The sequence below is a fragment of the Mirounga angustirostris genome, unplaced genomic scaffold (assembly GCF_029215605.1).
Source record: "Mirounga angustirostris isolate CCGP_5_RB_7025 unplaced genomic scaffold, mMirAng1.0.hap1 SCAF_7, whole genome shotgun sequence".
Lineage (NCBI taxonomy): Eukaryota > Metazoa > Chordata > Mammalia > Carnivora > Phocidae > Mirounga > Mirounga angustirostris.
This window is the reverse complement of record NW_026991715.1, coordinates 30,281,036-30,300,820: the sequence shown is the minus strand read 5'-3', so window position 1 is coordinate 30,300,820 and position 19,785 is coordinate 30,281,036. Positions and strand designations below refer to the sequence as shown.

General features: G+C 54.8%; 1 protein-coding gene across 1 annotated transcript in view; it reads right to left on the bottom strand.

The window, feature by feature from the left end:
* The window catches only part of TGFBI (transforming growth factor beta induced), a 32,270-nt gene extending 12,697 nt beyond the window's left edge, over positions 1-19,573 (bottom strand). The window contains exons 1-7 of the mRNA XM_064595928.1: positions 19,395-19,573; positions 14,500-14,598; positions 5,587-5,651; positions 3,772-3,932; positions 3,311-3,475; positions 2,903-3,049; positions 705-846 (exon numbers count right to left, since the gene is read on the bottom strand). Coding sequence (XP_064451998.1) covers positions 705-846; positions 2,903-3,049; positions 3,311-3,475; positions 3,772-3,932; positions 5,587-5,651; positions 14,500-14,598; positions 19,395-19,528 — 913 coding nt within the window. The 5' untranslated portion in view covers positions 19,529-19,573. The remainder of the gene's footprint in view (positions 1-704; positions 847-2,902; positions 3,050-3,310; positions 3,476-3,771; positions 3,933-5,586; positions 5,652-14,499; positions 14,599-19,394) is intronic.
* Positions 19,574-19,785: the final 212 nt, after the last annotated feature.

Sequence of the window (19,785 nt, the reverse complement as noted above, 5' to 3'; positions counted from 1 at the left end):
AGGTGGGTTTAATAGCCTCAAAAAAACGAAGTCATCCCTGGATTATATTTAGGAGGAATAAGTGTGTTTGGGGTCCACAGGGGACAGGGGGCTACTCCTCTCTGCAGGAGACTCAGGGGTCAGTGGCCAAGCCCGGCCTTCGCTCCCCTCCCTTCTCACATATGCTGGGTCCTTCCCTCTCCTCCAGCAATAATCAATGCATGCCTAACAGAGCAGCTCACTGAGGAGGCGTGGAAGAGGAGCTATGAAGAGTCAAGAGTCGACTGTAACTGGTTATTCACTGTAATTTTGGATTACCCATGAGGTCCCTGGCCAGAAGGGAAGAGTTCAAGGGTCAGCATGCTGGCCCCATTCCAGGGACGCCAGGCCCTGCCATCTCCTCCCCACTCCTCCAAGCTGCTGCCTCCTTGGCAGCCTTGCTCTGGGGCTTGGGGAGCATCTTTAGCTCCTCCTGCGTCTGGCTGGCGCCTGCTCTGGACCTCCAGCCCTGCCTTGCTCCTCAGCACAGCTGCTGCTAGACAAAGGCTGCTGGGTTCTCTCCTTGCCCCTCTGACCAGGGCTCTGCTCTGGCCTCTGCAGGGACAGGGCCAGGTGGGAACAATGGGACAGGACAGCAGGTGGCGTGTATGTCTCGTACAAGAGCAGGCCTCGGGCTCGGTCTGGCCGCTCCAGTGAGGCAGCAACAGGAGCTGAGGGGTGCTCACCTCTCAGGGCTTCTGGGTCACCCAGGATCCTGTTCAAGGTTTCAGCGGGGATCTTCTCGAAGGCCTCATTGGTAGGGGCCAAGAGCGTGAACTGGCCATCACCTTCAAGCACGGTGTTGAGCCCAGATGCGGCCACGGCAGCCTGCAGGGCGGGGAGAGGATGAAGGGTTCCCTGGAGGCTCTGGAATGCTCTGCAGGCGGCCTCACCGGGCCTCCCCCAAAGGCTCCAGACTCTTGTAGAACCCAGGATGAAAGGGCAAGAAACCAAGGCTCACCTCCCACCTTGGTCTCCAGGGACCTTGCCAGGCCTGAACCCCCACCACTCTGGTCATCTCTCAATTACTTCCCGTGCCTTTGGCCTTCCTACCCCCAGGCTGCACCATTCCCTCTGCCCTTCCTCCTTCCTTTGCTTCTCTGACTCCTGTCTCTTCACTGGGACTTGACTACAGTGTCGCTTCTCTAGGTAGCCAACGTGGCGTTGCCCCCATCACCACCCCTTCCCCCTGCCACTGCCCACTGGACGAAAATGAGTCTGTTGCACGTATTTTCACAGCTTGCGTCCTCCTCGCGTTATACTTAAATAGCTCCTGCCAACGCCACTTGTGTGAGCTCCAGGAGCGGAAGGATCGCATCACCCATTTCTATAGAGCAGCCCCCGAGGGTCTTCTAAAAGAAGAAAGGGACTCCTGCTGCCCCAGGGATGGGGATACACCCCTCTGCCCAGTCTGCAGCCCCGCAGGGTCTGGCCCCTGCCGCCCGGCCGCTCCCACCACACGCTCTAGTGTGCAGGTGTCTTCATTCTGGTCCTGCCTACCTCCTTCTTACTGTTCTTGCCCCTGAGCCTTTGCTCTTGCTCTCCCCTCAGCCTGCCGTGCTCTGACGCCTGCATTTCATGTAACTGGTCATTTTCATCCTCAGTCCTCAGATCCAAAGTCACCTCTTCCAGAGAGACCTTCCCCGACCACCCGGTGCCAACTGGCCCCCTCGGCTCGCCACTCCCTGACTTCACGATGCACAGCCCTGTCCACGGCTACCTCGTGTGCATCTGGTCTGTCTTCCCAGGACGAACAAAAGTGCCACCGAGGACAGAAATTTGTCTGTCTCGTTCACCTATATACCCCCGGCACGTAGAACAATACCTGGTAAGGAGCAGGTGTTAGTATGTGTTAGCAGAAGGAAAGATGGGTGTTAGGGAGGCCCAAAGGGGAGGAAGAGAAGAGGGAACATTTGTCAAGCCTAAACAGTAAGAGCAGGTTGCTCAGTGGGGATCAACTACCGTTAATCAAGAGGTGCCACCAGCTTTGTGGGGACATCATTCCTTCGCAGACCCCGGACCTCGAAGTGACCCAGAAGGAAAGCAGGGGAAGAGCTTAGAGAGCAGGGTCCCCTGCAGAGCCACTTCCTGAGGCCAACTCCGTGCCAGTCCAGCCTGAGAGTGTTTGTCTCTCTGTGTTGGAGATCTCCAGGGGAGGAACCACCCCACTCCCCTTTGGTATCCTTTGTGGTCAGGAAGTTCTCCTTGAATCAGGGCAAAAATCCTGACGGCGCAGCCTATGTCCACTTCCTCTGAGCAGCCCCTGCCAAGAGCAATGCCTGCTTGCTGCTCCAGTTCAAAGATAAACGCCTGCTGGACAGGGCCGAAGGAATGGTATTCTGTGGCCATGCAGCAGGCAGAAGCCTGGGCAGAAGTCAAACCCGGACTCCCATGGCCTCTCTGCCGGCCTTGGCTCCAAGGAAACGTGCAGATGGCTAGAGCAGGGGGCCCCTGGCGGAGACATGCGGTCCAGGAGATCGTGAAGCCTGACATTATTCTAGTCCCGAATATGGGAAGTGGCCCCTGGGGGGAAGGGCCCTCTCACGTTTGGGGCCTGCGGTGCAGGCCCAGGCAGCCTAGGGCTCCAAGGGACCCCCCATGCTGCAGCTGCAGACTACTGAACTTGCGAGGGGAGTCACAAAAGGACAGCTTTACAAAGGAGAGGACAGGCAGAGGGAATTTCCCAGCAGAGAATTAGGATGTTTCAATGTGGTCAAGCTCAGTGTCTGATGAGTGGACCCTCCATGTTTATGGGTTCTTAGAAGAACTTGCTCTACATCTGCTAAATGCCCATGAAGAGATATCCTCTGCTTCTGCCACAGAAGGCCCTTTTGAGAAGGGATGTGTCCCCAGGCCAGCCCCCCCTCCCACAGCAGTCCCTCACCCGAAGGGTCTCGAAGGTGTCTTCAATCTCGATGATCTGCTGGATGTTGTTGGTGACGGTGGAGATGACCTTGTCAATGAGGTGCACCACACCGTTGGTGGCGTGGTGGTCGGCTTTCAGCAGCCGAGCGCAGTTCACGGTCACGATCTGTCCAGAGAAGAAAGGAGGATGAGCAGTTCACCGACCAGAGGTGCAGGCTCGAAGCCCCAGCAAAGGAAAACACGGTGCAGCACGTGGGTTCCACAGCTGTGGAACCAGAGGGTCTAGGGAGAAGCAGTGCCAGAGGCGGGGATGACCTCCAGCATACCTGACCTGCAGAATGAAACCCCATAGACCAGCCCCATGTGCAGCCTGGGCGTGGGCTCAGGGTGGACACAGGGCAGTGCTGTGTCATTGGGGACTCCCTACCCCGTTGGGATAGTGGTGGATTTGGATGCCCGAATTCTGGTACATGGAGGTGAGGGCCGTGCCGTGTTTCAGCTCATCCGTCAGGACCCGTCTGTTGACCATGTGGTAGCGAAGGGCATTGAGCAGCTCGATGTTGACATTGCTCACCAGGGAGTCCAGCACTTCCTAGAAAGAAGGCCAGAGCAGCAGTTAGGGGGCTGCAGACCACAAGGGCAAGAGGTGGCTTCTTGCTACCCTGGGGAAGGTGCTTTGGAAACCAAGGACCCCTCCTCCATGACCACCAACGTCTGTCTGCTCAGTTGGACAGGGTGGGGCCCGCCACGGAAGCCGTCTAGTGAGGTATATTTTAATTCAAGCTCCCCGACTTCATCTGAGGGCTCAAGGAAAAAGTTTCCTGCGACAGTGGGAAGTCACCACAGGTTGCCCACCAGCCACCCCTCAGGGAAGTAAGGTCATCTCACGGCTGGCAAGGAAGCCCAGGCCTCGTTGCTTGGAGCGAAGATGGTGAAGCTGCCGGGCCCTTCCATCTCAGGTCTCAGCTTCTCCGTGCGGTCCGTGTACAGCTGAGTCGTGGTGGACCCAACGACGCCCAGGGTCTCGTAAAGGTTCGAGAGAGGTAGGGCTGCAGGGGCAGAGGACAGAGGAGGGACGGACCTGTGGGGCCCACCGCAACCAGACCGCACCTCCCCTGGTCTGCAGAGAGCGTGTGGTACCTCCGTAGGACGGGGTGTGGGAAAGCACAGGGACGGCCACCACGAGCCAGCCTCAAGCCTACTCCTTTTTTTTTTTTTTTTAAATATTTTATTTATTTATTTGACAGGGAGAGACCAAGCACAAGCAGGGGGAGCAGCAGAGAGGGAGAAGCAGGCTCCCCGCCGAGCAGGGAGCCCGATGCGGGACTGGATCCCAGGACCACGAGACGGTGACCTGAGCCGAAGGCAGATGCCCAACCAAATGCGCCACCCAGGCACCCTTGTCACATACTCCTTAAAGCAGCTCTGGAGGTCCAACACCTCCTTGCTCAGATTCTACTAATTGATCATTTTTCATCATTTTAGCCACAGGAAAATGAAGCTTCTGTTCACAGACACTTAAAGATTTATTTATCTGAGGAAGAGAGAAAGAGAGTGCGAGCAGGGGGAGGGGCAGAGAGGATCCCAAGCTGACTCCCCTGCGCACTCAACGCTCGCTCTCATGGTCCTGAGATCATGACCTGAGCTGAAAACAAGAGTCAGATGCTTAACCGACTGAGCCACCCAGGCGCCCCGTTCAGAGACATTTACATAATAGCAGCAGGAATATACACCCAAAATAGATATCCTAGTTACAAACTGGGCTTTCAGATTTATCTAGTTGTTGAAACTGGTTTCCTAATGGCCTCTACTGGAATGAAAGAACATTACAAATCTTCCAGGTTCTTTGTCTATTTACAAGCAATAAAATGTTATTTCCTAAAAGCCCAAAGCGGCCTGAAGCTTAGGAGGCCTTCCCCTCCCAAAGGGCTTGAGCTGCCCTGCTAAGGCCATTCTCCTCTCCCCACTGCCTAATTCCCACTTGCCCTTCCACCTAAGCCCCCCACCCCCATGCCAACCACACCCCCCCTTGTGACCTTGGCACCAAACTGCCCCTTCCTTTTAAGTCCATCCCACATTCTCAAGGAATAAATGGCAAATATTTCAAAGTTAACCCCCCCCCCCCCCGCATAGTCCCTGGGGGGAATGCTTGAAGGAAGGTCTCTGATAAAATTCTCAGGTGCCACGGTCTTTGGCCCCTGTGGCCAGGTGTGGTTCCCTGTGCTGGTTCTAGGTGAGCCTGCCTGGTCTGCCACCCTCCTCCCAATGGACTCCAAGGGACCAAGTTCCAGCAGAGGGAGGAGGAGGTGGCTTGGTGCTCCAGCCTGGCTCTCCAGCTGAGCCGATCAGAAATGCTGGGTGTGGTTAGAATCCCTCCCAGCCAGAGATAACAAGGCCAGCGGCCCAGGCCTGGGAGGCAAGCACAAGCAGGTTGGAGTTGGAGTCTGTTGCACCAGCCTGGTAAGGAGATCAGCTTGCAAAGGAAGGAGCAGGTCAGGAAGCTCCCTGCTCCCAGCTTCCACGCTCTGGCCCCCGCCTGGAGCCAGAGAGCATGCAGGGAGGATGTCCACGCAGCCCTGTCGCTCAGGAACCACCCCCCCACCCCCACCCCGCCGTGTGCTTGGACTCTGCTGCCTGTTACGTGAGGGCTCCTCCCTCCTGGTCTCCCTCTCCATCCCAGCACCGACGCGCCAGGTTACCCACCTGCAGGACACCCCTTCTCGCCCGGCACCTTTTCGTATCCAGGACAGCACTCATAGCTGATGACCCTGCAGTGAGACAGACACATACGTGAGGCAATGCGGGGCTTCCCTCCTCCTGGCTGTTGTGGGCAAGAGGGGCCTCCACAGACAGAGGAAAGGAAGGGACGGTAAAACATCCCGCTCTCGGAGGAGACCGTTCGCTCAAACGTAATAGTGTATCAGTGCGTTTTGGAGCAAGGAGCTTGTCACTCCTCCTCAGCTATGGAGAATGTTCCCAATGGTTGCCATCCCTACAGCAATCCCGCTGGGACCGCGGCAGCACGTTCCATAGGGGGATTCGAAAACACACCCACCAGGAATTTGTCTCTAGTGTCACTCGCGGCGAACCCCATGGTTAGCATTCTCGAGAGGCAGCGGGGTAGGAAGGGGGGTGCCCTGGACCTGTTCCGGCTGACTCTGCCGCTAACCGCCTGGGACCTCCGCTGCCAGTCCTGTCTCCTCCCTGAGTCTCCGTTCCCCCGTCTACAAAACCTATGTGTGTATCCTGCAATGGTCATTGGACTAAATCTCTCATGCTCATCTAGCTCTGATTTAATAACTAAGAAGCATAGCGTAGAGATGATCATCAAGTTTTTCTGTCTTTACAATCAAACTTTAAAACTTTTAAAATTAAAACAAAGCTCCTTTGGTTTCTTTTTATTATTATTATTTGTTTAAATTGAAACCCAAATCTTAGTAACAACATGGATATGGTTTCAAATCGAAAATGTACAAAGGATTATGTAGCAAAGTGTGCCCCATCTAACCTCGTCCCTCAACCACCCCATCGTCCTTCCAGGAGACAACAGCACCTCCCTCTTTGCCCTGCTCCCTCCCTGCTCCCACCCCCTCATCCTCCTTCTCTCCAGCCTTCCCCCTATCCTGCTCCTTTCTAACGTTTCAGCCCCATACCCTTAAGGGCTCTACTTACATGAGCTAAACAGACTCAGGACTTGCCTTGACTGACCCACAATTTTATTTTCGGAAATGAAAGTCATCTTCCGCAATGAAATAAGATTTGACTGATATGCAACCTTTCAAAGGCAGCGTGGTGTTATAGAATCAGTACAAGAATTAAGGGACCTGGCTTGTGACCCATCGGTAACTAGCAGGGTGACCTTGAAGGTCCACTTTTCTCTCAGGGTCTCAGTTGCCTCATCTGTGAAATGAGGTGAGGTTAAACTAAATGGTCTCCAAGGTTTGTTCCAATTTCACACTCATGGTTCTAGTCACTGGGATTACTTCTAGGGGGCAGAGAAGCTGTCTTTCAAAAGGAGAGTGTCTGCCAGCTTCTCCCAGCTAAATCTAGGGAGAGCTCCAGGCCGTAGGCCCATAGATCCAGGGGACACCCATGCACCAGATCCCAGGGCTTCTCTGATATACGCCAGGGCTCTGTGGGTAGGGTTGGAGAGGTGGAATTAAGGTCAAGCCCGCCAAAGCTTAGCTTCTTTCTAAAAGTGCTTGGGTGACACTCCGTGGAACTGGAGAAGCACAGCTGGAGGATGGGTCTTCTCCTCAAAGCTCTCCTCACCCCAGGGGTCTCCCATGCATATGGGTGCTGCACACTCCATGCCTTGGGACCTCCAGCTGTGCTGGCCAACAGTTCTTCTTCCAGGGTGTCGGCTGGACAAGAGAGAGCTGCACAGCTCGTGTGGCCTCACCAGAATTTCACTGAGGACAGAGAAAGCCAACTCGCCAAGTGTGAACTTCGTAGTTCTGTAGCTGCATGTATGTGTGTGTGTAGCGGGGGTGGGAGGGTGGTGGGGTTGGTGGGTTGTGTGGGGAGAAAAGAGGCTGAGGGGTTGGGAGGAGGAACAGACCTAAGCAGACAAGTCTCACCGTAGAGAAGGATATCTGGGATGAAATTAGAAAGCTGCAAGGGCTCTCAGGGGCAGAAGGGTTTCTTAAGATCACAGCTGGGTGGGGGCAGATCTAGGACCCCCCTAGGATTTCATCAAGTCTCATCCCTTTTCCATTGCTCTTGGCAACGTACAGACTGGCGGCAAGCAGACTGATCTGACACTGAGAGGACGCAGGTGCTCTCTTCAATGTGGACAGAGCCCCCACCTCGTCAGCACCCACCTCATCAGCCCCCTTTCCATGTGGGCTCTGCACCCGCGTCCCACAGTGGCTGGATGTGGGGGGCACAGTGCCGCCAGCAGAGGTCAGTCCGCCAGCCGAGGGCTTTTTCCTGGTCAACCAAGTGTGGCTCTGCCAGGAGGCTTTCTCCTTGTCCTCTCGCCCTGCTGGCCTCTCCCTCTTCTGCCTTCCTGCTGCCACAGTCTGGCATCCTTGGCACTCCCTAGGTACGCAGGTGTGAGCCATGCCTCTCACTCCCAGCCTGGCTGAGATGCTTCCTCAGCTGGCAGTTTCCCTATTCCCAACTCTCCCCACAATACCAGCTCCGCTCAGAACTGGTCTGCGTGGCCCCAGAGAAGCAGATGCAGCTGGAAATGGCAGACTGAGAAAACAGCCCAATGAGACAATCTTGACCAAACTTTCTAGACTAGCGGTGCCTGTTCTCAGCCCAGCATGCCACTGCCCTCGGGCTTTGGCCCTGAGGAGATGGGGCTGGGGGCCATCAGAGGGTTGTGGGTCTGATACCTTCTCTCTAGGATGAAGGCAGGAAGGATGGAAACCACAGGAGCTTCCATCTGTGTCTCCCCAGTTCCTTGGCCTCCCTGTGCAGAGAGGATCAATCTACTGGTCTCTGAATCACATCTCATCAGGGAAAGCTGCTCTAATAAGAGGCTCCTGGCTTCTCCTTGACCTAACACAGTCCAATAAGTAAAAACCTCAGTCAGAAAAAGAGTATCTCTAGGACGATGAGACACGAATATTCTTGTTCCAGTTTCCCTGGTCAGAAGAACCATTTGAGGAAGAAGGTGAGGGAAGGTGCCCAATCAAGAAGGGCATTTAAAGAAGGTGAGCAGAGACAGCGTCTATCCAAGGTCTAAGGATAGAGGTGGTTGGGAGGCTCTCCACCATTCCCCTGCAGGGTGTTACTCATGATCAGATACAGACAGAAGCATTGCTAGTTCTTTCCCCAAAATGATTTTCCAAGAAGTTAATATAATAAGTTAAAACAGGGGCACCTGGGTGGCTCAGTTGGTTAAGCGACTGCCTTCAGCTCAGGTCATGATCTCAGGGTCCTGGGATCGAGCCCCGCATCGGGCTCCCTGCTCAGCGGGAAGCCTGCTTCTCCCTCTCCCACTCCCCCTGCTTGTGTTCCCTCTCTCGCTGTCTCTCTCTGTCAAACAAATAAATAAAATCTTAAAAAAAAAAAAAAAAGTTAAAACAATCACTCTCTCCAAGTGCACTTCACAGTTCTGGCTGGTTGTCATGGCTGTAAATGGCTAGGGACTAACCAGCAACTGGAAGTAGGTGGGGCGAGGAATGCAGTGCGAGCGCCAATTTCCCGCGACACTCGGTGTGTCATGATTTCCAAGCAGAATCACAGAGCAAACACAGCCCGATATCATCTAGACATGAAGCCATCCCCCACGGACTGCCGGCCTGGAGCGGTTCCTTTTCTGCTCTCCTGGCCTGGGAAACCCAGCTGAGCTTTCCTGAGCCTCCAGCAGAAAGTCAAAATCTTGAGCTCCCTGATGAAAAAGGGCTTGCTTTGACCTAATGGCACGGCCAAAGACCCCATCACTAACCAGGGTCCGGCTTGGTTCGTGAGGAGAACAGAGCCTTTAAAAAAATGTACATATGTGTTTGGTGACAATCTGTGTGTGTGCAGTGGGTGAGGAGTGTGGGGGCTCCTGGACACCGACTGTGTCTCTTCAGTTCCCACACCCTTCATCTGACCAGGGAGTCCCCTTACAGCAGGGGAGCAAAATAATCACCAGTCCGGGGGTGAGCAACCAGAAGACAGCTGGTGACTCTGGGCCAAAGAGCCTCTGCTGCCCCTCAGGCCTGGTCTCTGGGACCTTCAGGCAGAGATTTAGGGCTGTAGAGAGCAATGTGGGGCAGGTCACTCAGGCCCTACAGGGCTGCCCACTTGTGGATCTCCCCACATGACTAACATTAGCTGCTGGGTTTAACTCTCCCTAGAGGCAGCACAGCAGAGTAGCTAGACCTGCCCCCCCTTTCCCATCGGCCGACTTTGAGCACACTGATTAGGCTTTCTGAGCCTCAGTCTCCCCATCTGTAAATGGGCTAATAATCATACCGCTCTCATAGGGTGACTATGGGAATTCTATGGGCTCACATATGAAAAGAACTTCACAAATGTTTGATATTTACTAAGTGCTCAGTTGTTTTGTTTTGTTTTGTTAAACTTCAGGTATAAAGTTGAAAATTGCAGTTAGGTTAACAACTTCATTGAACGCAACATCCTGCATGAGGCTACTGATCAGGTCAGTGTGATAAACGAATCCCCCATAAAATGCAACCTACCGAACGCAACAGACAGGGCCTGCATCGGTTTCCCATTGCTGCAGTAACAAATAATCCCAGAGTTAGTGGCTTAGAACAACACAAAGTTATCACCTTAAAACTCTGGATGTCAGAGCCAGAAAGCAGCCTTATAAGGCTAAAATGAAAGGCTGCATTCCTTTTAGAGACTCTAGGGGAGACTCTAGGGATAGCTTGTCTCTTCCAGCTTCTGGAGGCCTGTGTGCACTTCTTGGCCTGTGGTCACATCACTCCAACTTCATCTCCTTCTCTGACTCTGACCTTCCTGCCTCCCTCTTATAAGGACCCTTAGGATGACACAGAGCTCACCAGATAACCCAGGATAATCTTCCCCTCCCAAGATCCTTAACCTAATCGTATCAGCAAAGGCTCGTTTTCCTTTAGTTACAGGTTCAGGGATTAGGATGTGGACATCTTTAGGGAGCTGTTATTCTGCTCACCACAGGGCAGGACCCTAGATGCTACAGGGATCCATGGAAATACTCACCAGAACAAAATCCCCTGTCAGCTAAGCTACCTCCTCGAAGTTATAGAGTGGGACAGACCCTTCAGGAAATCCTGTACCACAAAGGTGTTGGGCGAACCCCCGGTGATCAGTGTATGTCAAATCTCAGGTATTTTGAAATACATTATCCATGGGGCCCCAGGTGGCTGCACAGGAATATGAAACAGGGAAGGAAGTGCTGCTCTGGGTGTGGGGAGAGCCTGGCATCCCTGGCTGGCTTCTCACCCTCCTTGTGGGACCAAGGTTGTGGGAGAGGGCACAGCTTCACAGCAGATGTCCCTGGGTGCCCTGCCGGCATGAGACGCTGGAAAGGGCTGTGCCGGCTGAGGGACAGGCTCAGCCATACCCCAGCTGCCTTTGCTAGAATTGAATCTCCAAGCTCTAACGCAGGGCTGAAGGAGTATTAATATCTCAGCCCTTGGGCAGACCAAGGCTGGCTCCTAGAGAAAGGGCTGTGCACTACCAGCTCATCCTGGCTTTGCAGAATGGCTACGGAGCTCATGCTTGTGTTTCTGCTCATGAAATGACCCCAAGACTTCCGGAATGGACAGCTACCACCCCTACCTGCTCGCTCCCCTGCCACGTTATGATGTCTGAGCTCCAGCTATGACTACTACCTCCCCGTGATGTCAACTCCGACCCGACTTGGCTGTGAAGCAGGCCTCGCTCTTGTGGGGCTCACACAAAGGAGGCCTGTCGGGAGGCAGCAAGGCTTCCTGACCACAATTTCCTGCCCCGTCGCGCAAGCTGCTGCACATAAAGTTTTTATGGTGACGGATCAGACTGGGGCCTGGAATCACAGAGCGGGATGCTGTCTCCCGCCAGGCCCTCTTTGCTTGATTAGCTCTTGTATCACTCTGGTGCTCTTTAGGATCTGGAATAAAAGCCAGTGTGTATTTCCAAGTAATAAAATTCACTCAAGTTGCTAAAGAGGGGCCCACTGGTAACCACTTCCTGTAATAAAATCTATATGGCAGGCTTGACAAGTAGCACCAAAGACTCTGGTTCTTCTCTTTGGAACTGCAGAAAAGCCACTGTCTACGGACAACGTAGTGTCCTCTGACCAAAGTGCAGAGTGTGGCCAGTCCCCTCCCTTCCTCCATGGAGTTGGGAATCCAGGGCATCACAGAAGCAGACAAATGGGTCCAGGCCCCTGGATCTCTGTGGGACTGGACACCGCAGAGTCTTCCCCCTGTGGCCCTGGGCTTGGTGCCCCTTGTCTGCTTTCAAATTTAAATTCTTCTTCCAGACCTGGGCCCTTAGGGGACCTGTGCTGTCTCCTGCCCTGTGACACTTCGCTTCCTTGCACCCCAACACACACCTCTGCTCCAGCCTCTTCCCTAGAGTCTTGTTGAGAAAGTTCTCACTGCCCAGTTGACCCCATGCGGAGACAGTCCTGTTTGCTTCAACCGCAACTATGCTCCCCATTTCCCAGTCTGGTCTTCACCCCAATAAATGCACCTCAGGACCCATTTTCATGAGGGTGATGTCAACTCCAGCCAACACAGCCCCCCCCCACACACACTCCCTTCCTGACCACCTATGGCACTGAATTTCTGGGGGACAGATCGCAGCTCTCTCATGGGCCCTGGGCCCTGTCCAGGAGTGAAGTGCAAGGCTGCTCCATCTCAGTTCAACAATGAGGATGGGTTCCCCTTTCCCTCCCTGAGTCCTCTGGACCCCTTCCAAGTCAGCTCCACCTTCCCAATATTGCATGTGATGTTCCAGGAAGGGACCCTCTTGTCCTGGATCATGAAGTTTTCTATCAACTCATGCTTTCCTAGCCTCATTTCCTCTTTTTTTGAAGTTGCCCAAAGCAATGGCCACATGGAAGAGTTGAACGTGCACACCATGCCCTTGTGGCTTTCTCAGACCAGCTCAGAGGCTGCGACTCTCTGACCCCACACTACCCCTCTTCCCCACCTACTGCCCACCCACCTACTCACTTCTCTCCCGGGCTCCCCCTTTGCTCACTGGTGTGAGGCTGCCCCCCGACCCCCACATCAGCACTGTCTCAAAGCCAAGCCTGCCTACAGGGAAGAATGGGTCGTCAAGAACATTTGCCAACACACAGCTCTGCAGCCTGCGCCCCGTCCTGGCACACAGATGGAGAAGTGTGTAGGTACCGAGAGCCGGGAAGCCAAGATGACTCATCACTGACAGCGCTCTCAGCCGGGGAACTGCCGAGGAATGTTAGCAAGCTACTGCTAACCGGTGAGGCAAATGCTTCCACACAAGGCCACCCAAAATGCCATAGCCAATGCCACCCCAACGTCACAAGCAGGTCTCATTTTTAGGGAAACCAGGACTAACAAAAATGTGCAACTCTTGAAACCCAGCACTCTGAGATGGAGAAGAGCTGTTTGCTTGGCACAGGTCTTTGGTCACCTTCCGGGAAGCAATTAGGTGCGGCCTATGTTTAATTAAGTAATTAATTAACTGTTCGACTGAGTAGATAATATACACACAGGGGAAAAATCCAACAGTACTAGAAACTGTTTTTTTGTTTGTTTAACTGGGGGCACCAAGGAAGAACTATGGTATAGAACTCGCATAATCTCTTTTTGTCCACAGCAGCAAGAATTACTGCTGGGTGTTGATGCACTGAACCCAGAAGGTGTGTCCTCTTAGCTCACTCAGCCCTCACCTTTGAGGTTGGGCATGGTCAAGCGGGAGCCAGCAGTCACGGATCTGCCCTACACAAGCTCCCAGGGGGCCGCTTGATTCCATGATCCCCAATTTCTCTTGATTCGTGCCAGGATGCCTAATTGCCTAAGACAATCAGGGGCACAGGTTGGGCTATTTATTTTCTATATCCATTTTCAGGAAAGAGCATTTTCCCTTCCTTCGGCAGGTCATGGAGTGGGAAGAGAGGTCTACTCAAAAGCCATGTCCCAGGCAATACATTTAAAAATCCCTAACGTGGGAAAGAGTTGGAGACAGTGGCTTAGAGACTATTAATCCCCCTATTCTGCACCCAAGGGGAAGGTCAGGCCCTCCCAAGTGGCTTGGGAGGTTTCTCATAGCACTTCTTCCTGTCTACAGCAGAGAGCCATTGGTTGACTCTTGGTGCCAAAACAGAACTAGGTTGCCCAGGAATTCTGTGAGAACACGCATGCCACCCTGTTTCCACCGGGCAGCAGGGCCGCTGGGGCGAATGCCACCTCCCCGGATGTAGCCAGAGGCACCAGCGAAGCCTGCGGGAGGCACCCGGGGCCCCACGCCGTTGGCGCTCTCACTTCTGTCTGCATGGCCCAGATCTGCAAGAACAGCAAGGAGCACCTACTAAGCACTTACTACGTGCAGGGCACCTCATCCGGCCTCGTGTCTGCGTCACTGCATTCAGTCCTTGTGATGATCCCAGATCCCGAAAGGAAGTCCTTTATCATCCCCATCTGGCAGATGAGGCAGGGAGGGCTGCAGTTGTGAAGCAACCTGCCCAGCTAAGGGCAGAGCCAGCCTTGGAATCAGGAGGCTGAGCCAATGCTTTGCTGCCTCCTAACGTGCTCATTTCTAGGCACTCCATCTTTTGGGGGTGTTTGCCCTCTGATGGCAGAGCAGAGTGGTGTGTAAGGTCACCAACGGGCTTTCTTTCTTAGAGATACAGGCCGGGGGCACCTCCACTTACTTGGTACCACTTAGTGAGGATGGAGAAGCGCGTGCGCGCGCACACACCCACACCCACACATTTCATGCTTCTTATAATCCCACATCAGCCCTGAGAAATGCATCCAAGTCTTGTCAGGAGTCTTGAAAATACAAACCCACACTGGCCGGCTTACTCAAAACGCCACTCCTGAGCACACAGCTCCCCGACACATCTGCACAAGCACCTCCATGACTCCTGCCGAGGCCTGACCTTTCAGAAGGCCGGCCCAGGCCCAGGGGCCCCACAGCTCCCCTAAACGCAGGGCGGCCTCGCAGTCTCGAGTGGCCACAGACACTCACGTGGATTTGCCACAGATTTTCCTCTGGTACCACTGCTTGCAGTTGGTGAAGTACTTCTTGTTGGTGCCGATGAGCTTCTGCACAGCACACACGTTGGGCCTGAGATGAAAGCAGCCGTGTTAGAAAGATGGGCAGCATGGCTACCCCACCACCATGCCCTTCCCCCCACGTGGGCCCTCCCAGGTCATGAGAATGTTCTAGATGTGGAGAAGTTATACAGTCACTTCAGTGATGGTTTCAGGGGGGTACTTCAGGGGTGGAAACTGTCTCTAGCAATTTCTATCCCCCTGCAAGTTTCCTACCACATCTAATATTGTCAAAGTGTATCTCTTTTTTTTTTAAGATTTTATTTATTTATTTGACAGAGAGAGAGACACAGCGAGAGAGGGAACACAAGCAGGGGGAGTGGGAGAGAGAGAAGCAGGCTTCCCGCGGAGCAGGGAGCCCGATGCGGGGCTCGATCCCAGGACCTGGAATCATGACCTGAGCCGAAGGCAGACGCTTAACGACTGAGCCACCCAGGTGCCCCATCAAAGTGTATCTCACATGCTGACATTGTTTCACGTAAGGACCCTTCTTTGACACAGGTATTTGGTACGCGTAGATAAAAGTGTCTCAAAATGTTTAGATCACATGCTACGGATTGAGACAATGAGCCAAGGAGTATGTTTGCTAAGCAAGGCAGATTTGAGAGAAGCTCCCAGCCTTTCTCTGTACCCCCAGCCCCCACTGAGCCAAAATGTCCACAGGTCCACAGGCTCTAACCCAGCCTCCCGGGGCACAGAGCCAGCCCCACTGTCATGAGGGGAGGCCAAGGTCTGGACCTGGCACCTCCCAGGCAGGTCCACACAGACATACTCTGCGTCCCCAGGCCAGGAACTTGGCTCTGAACACAGCCATGCTGACTGTGGTCAGGACCTCGTTAGGAGATGCTCTCCCACTGGACTCTCCATCATTCACTATTTAGACCCCAGCCTGAGTCCACTGTCCCCAGAAAGCCTTCCTCCAGGGCCCCAGGTGACACTCTTCCGTGCACCTCTGACCTGGAATATGGCCCTTGTTTGATGCTTGGTACCAAACAGAATCTAACACTGATCAGAGGACGTATCTCTCTTCTCTCCGATGACCCTCCAAGGAACAAGGTTCCCCACCTTGTTCTTTCTTTTACGTCCCAGATGGGGCCTAGCACTGGGTCGGGCTGAAGAAAGAGTTTGGAATGGCCTTGCTGAAAATACTGCTCCCAGGACCACCCACTCAGAGGAGTCCTCGGGAACTCTGGAAAAGCCGAATGCAATGCCCACGATTCTGCTGAGAAGCCTTCCTTCCCACAGCTACGGGGGTTGGTTTCTGTGTTTTTTAATCAATGTACCAAGTCATGATCCAGACCACGCTCAGGCCATGTGGTGGCAGGATCGCCCTTAGGAGCCCGTGGGGAAAGGACCTAGCTGTGGCTGCGTGGTGACATCTGGAAGGGGGTCTTCCTGACCTGAGGCAGGAAGTTCATTGGCCGAAACACAGTCAGAGGAAAGCAAAGCAAAGAGCCTGAGGCTTCCACAAAACCTCTCTGTCCTGAGAAATTCAGGTGTCACTCTTACATCTCAGCTCCTCTACTACTTTAAAAATGCACTCTGTAGCCATCACTTGCTGCCAGGAAGACAGGGCTACTTCAGCAAGAGCCGTGCCCACCATCCCCCCGGCCTGCTAGCTGTGGGAACGTGGGCAGTTCTCAGATACTGAGTCAGGTTATTGGGTAGGAGGGCGCACTGACACTTCACTTCTCTGCCCTCTCTTCTCCCGCATGGATGTCACCTGTTGCCCAGTTTGTGGCTCAGGAGGCACAGATGAGTGGCCCAAGGAGGCACACTACGTATCAGTGAGTCGGTGTAGGAAGCGGAGGGCAAGGGAAGTTAGGGGTAAGCCCCGTGTCCCCTTAGCCCTAACTGGGTCTGACCAGATGCCCAGAGGATGCTAACGGAAGCTCCTTTGCTCCTCTGTTGGCTGCCTGGGATTCAGAGCTTACAGCCGTCCCCAGATAACCCCGGTGAGTCCCCACTGGCCATGCTCCAGCCTTAGGTACTGTTTGTTGCTGTACAACCTCAGAAGCTCTTCTAGGAGACCGAGCAGGAAACAATTACTGTCAGTGAATTCCCTGCAACTTTCCGTAGGCGGTTGGCGAATCTTCAGTGAGTCTCTTGTGGATGTGGCTCCAGCATTCCTCTGTGGAGTGTTTCCACTGCTTCAGCCCTTTGAGACAGGAGCGGAGGTTGGGGGCAGGGGTGGGGCGGGGGGGGCTCGCTCTCACAGCAGGGGTGGGAGGGGCGGGCTGTAGGCACAGGAAATCTAGGCTGAAGTTTAATCGAGATGACCTAGCCATTTCTGGGCCTTCTGCCTCCAGCACAACAGCTCTGCTGTTCAACTTGGATTTGAGAATCAAGTGCTTCCGGAAATCCAGTCCAGTTTGGGAGGCGGATAGATAGTCAGAAGTGCAAATGCATTTTTATTTCTCTGTCGGTATTTTTTTCCCCTCTCTATAGCAACATGGGTGCAGCCGGGAGTCAGGAGAGCACGTCGCAGTCTCTACTCTCCCAACAGCTCTCTGCACTGGAACTAAGTCACGCCATCCCACTAAGCTGCCATTTCTCCATCTGTAAAATGGGAACATGAACAGCGGATCTCCCGGGGGGTGGCGAAGACGCAAGCAGCGGGGTGTGGGGTGCTGGAGCGCCGTGCGCACGTGCACGGTCCAGGTACGCTTGCTGGCTCTGCCTCAGGTCTTGGAACACATTGCATGGCCTTAAAACAGCAGAGATTTTTCTTCCCTTTTCACCACTTCTCACTGTGAATGGAGGGTTGGAGCTTGAGCAAGGTCGTGCCTTTTGCACAGGGCACCACACCCATGTGCAAGGCCGGGCAGACCCGTGGTACCTTCGGGGACACTGAGGTCACAGTAAAACGCAACCGTGCCTACAACCATTTTGCCACAGTTCATCTGCCCGCGCACCCACACTTTACTGGGGAGGGGGTGCAGGCGTGACTTCTCAGACCATTCTGCCCATCACAGATCTCTACAGGCCTTTCCTATGGCACCCTAAGAAGGGCCACAACAGGATCAGCCTGCAGAGGATGGGGAGTAGGGGTACAGAGGAAGTTGACCTAATATCTGAAATTCGTAATAAAGAACACTTGCTTTGCAAAAAAAATTAAATTAAATTAAAAAACCAGTATTTTCCAGGTGGTCAGTGTCTCTTCGGGGCTCCCAAGGGAAGGAGGTTTTCTGTAGAGATGATTCTTGGTGGAAGCCCAGCAACCCCTTTGGGGAAGCTTCACTGTGGTGTGCACAGAGACACCATTCTGGGTGACAGTGCTGCAGGGCACGCTATCCGGATCTTCTCCTGACTTAGTGGCTAAGGTACGGAGGGAACAGAAACCTCCCAGGCAGACTGTGGCACCTGAGCAGAACACGCTTCTTTGGCAAGAAAGGCAGGAGGACAAAGGTGAGCTGGGCACAGACAATGAGAAAACCAGTGGCACACATTTGGACTTTTATGCCTCATAGGCCCCTCACGTTCCTGAGCTGGCCCCTCATCCTTCTGCACACACAGCCTAAGTCCAAGGTGATTCTGCCCCTGCCCTAAAGACCCCTGGGCATGCCCTAGTGCTCTACTCTTTCCAGGAGGGCACTGAGGCTGCGGCTCACCCTGCCTTCATTCCACTCAGGAGGGGTGCACCTGATGGGCCAAGTAAGCCCATATATAAGGCCACAGGCAGAGGGCACAAGGACGACTACTCCCGATGCGGGGCAGCCTGCACCCACACCCAGGGTCCTCCTCAGGGTGGGGAGCCAAGGCTTTTTAAGGCCTCTGAAGTCAACTCTAGTCACCCCCAACAGTGAGTCTGACTTGAGTACACATTGGTCCGTCATGTGGCAGTCCAGGCACTACTGGGTTCCAATGCCAGACCCAATGGCATCTGAGCTCCTGCTAAGGCCCAGGGTCATGTGGGCTACCACGCGACGTTATCCACATACAGTTTTACCTCCTTGTGAAAAAAGAGTTGATGCAACCAGGTCGGCTGGAAGCTATGGCCAAGCCTGGTTAAGTGTGAGGCACGATGGCTTAGTTCGGGATGTAGAAGTGCTAGCCATCCCTGTCTGGATCTGGGCCGGGGTCTTTACCAGGTCAGACCCTCTGCCTGGGTTTACCACCTAAAGCCAACACATGGTCAGTGTCTCAGAGGAATATCCACAATGATAATGTTCCACATTTATCATCCCAGCTACTGTTTTAAGGCAGATTCCAATCTTGGCTGTAGGACTGTAGGAAAGTGATGTGTCCTCTCCAGACTTGGTTTCCCAGTCTGTACCATGGGGGGGGGGGGGAGGGGGGCATGGAATTCTGCTCTTCATCTGACAGGGGAGATGAGGTGCCTGGTGGTGGGCGCAGAGGCTGGCCAGGTGAACAGGAGCCTATGGGCTTTGGTCGCTGCCAGCTTGTGTGGCCCAGTGCCACCTGTGGAGACGCTCTCCGGACAAGCCCTGGCCCCACTGGAATATGTGTCCTGCTGGTGGGCTTCCTCTCTGCCCTGGCTACCTTTCCACAGTTATTCTGGGCAGAGCCGCCAACTCCCCCTTCCTCCTCCTGGGAGAGGAAGCTGAAAGCCCTGGCCGTCCAGCGCTCTTGGCCCGATGGGGAGTGTTGCTGGTCAGCTCTCCCATCCCTTCCTCTACAAAGCCTCCCCGGCGGACGTGCCCTCCGGGTCCCCCCACCGCCCCGGGTCCACCCCGTGCGGGGCCAGTCCCTCCCGGCGCCCGTGCCGCCTGCTTTGCGTTTGCGCTTTGCCCCGCGCGCGGCCCCGGCCCGGCCCGCGGCCACCCCCCAGCGCGGCGGCCGGCTTACCCGTGCTGGCGGCCCCGGAGCCTGCTGTGCTGCAGCACCAGCTGGTAGGGCGACTTGGCGGGGCCCGCCAGGGTGGCGGCGGGGCCCAGGGCCAGCGCCAGGGCGAGGGGCAGCAGCCACGCGAGGAGCGCCATGGAGCAAGAGGCCGCGGACCTCGGGAAGTGAGAGCGCCGCCGCCGCGGGCCAGGTTAAGTAGGCGGCGAGCGGGAGGGAGCGGCCGCGAGGGGCGGGGAAGCCGGGCGCCCGCCGCCCCCGCCTCCGGCCCCGCCAGGGCCCCCCCCCCCCGCCCCCGCTGCGCGGCATCCACAGCTCCCGGCCCGCGCTCCCCCCGCGGCGACCTCCCCGGGGGCCACGGGCCCTCCGGTGGGAAGGGGGGTGCTGGCAGCGGGGG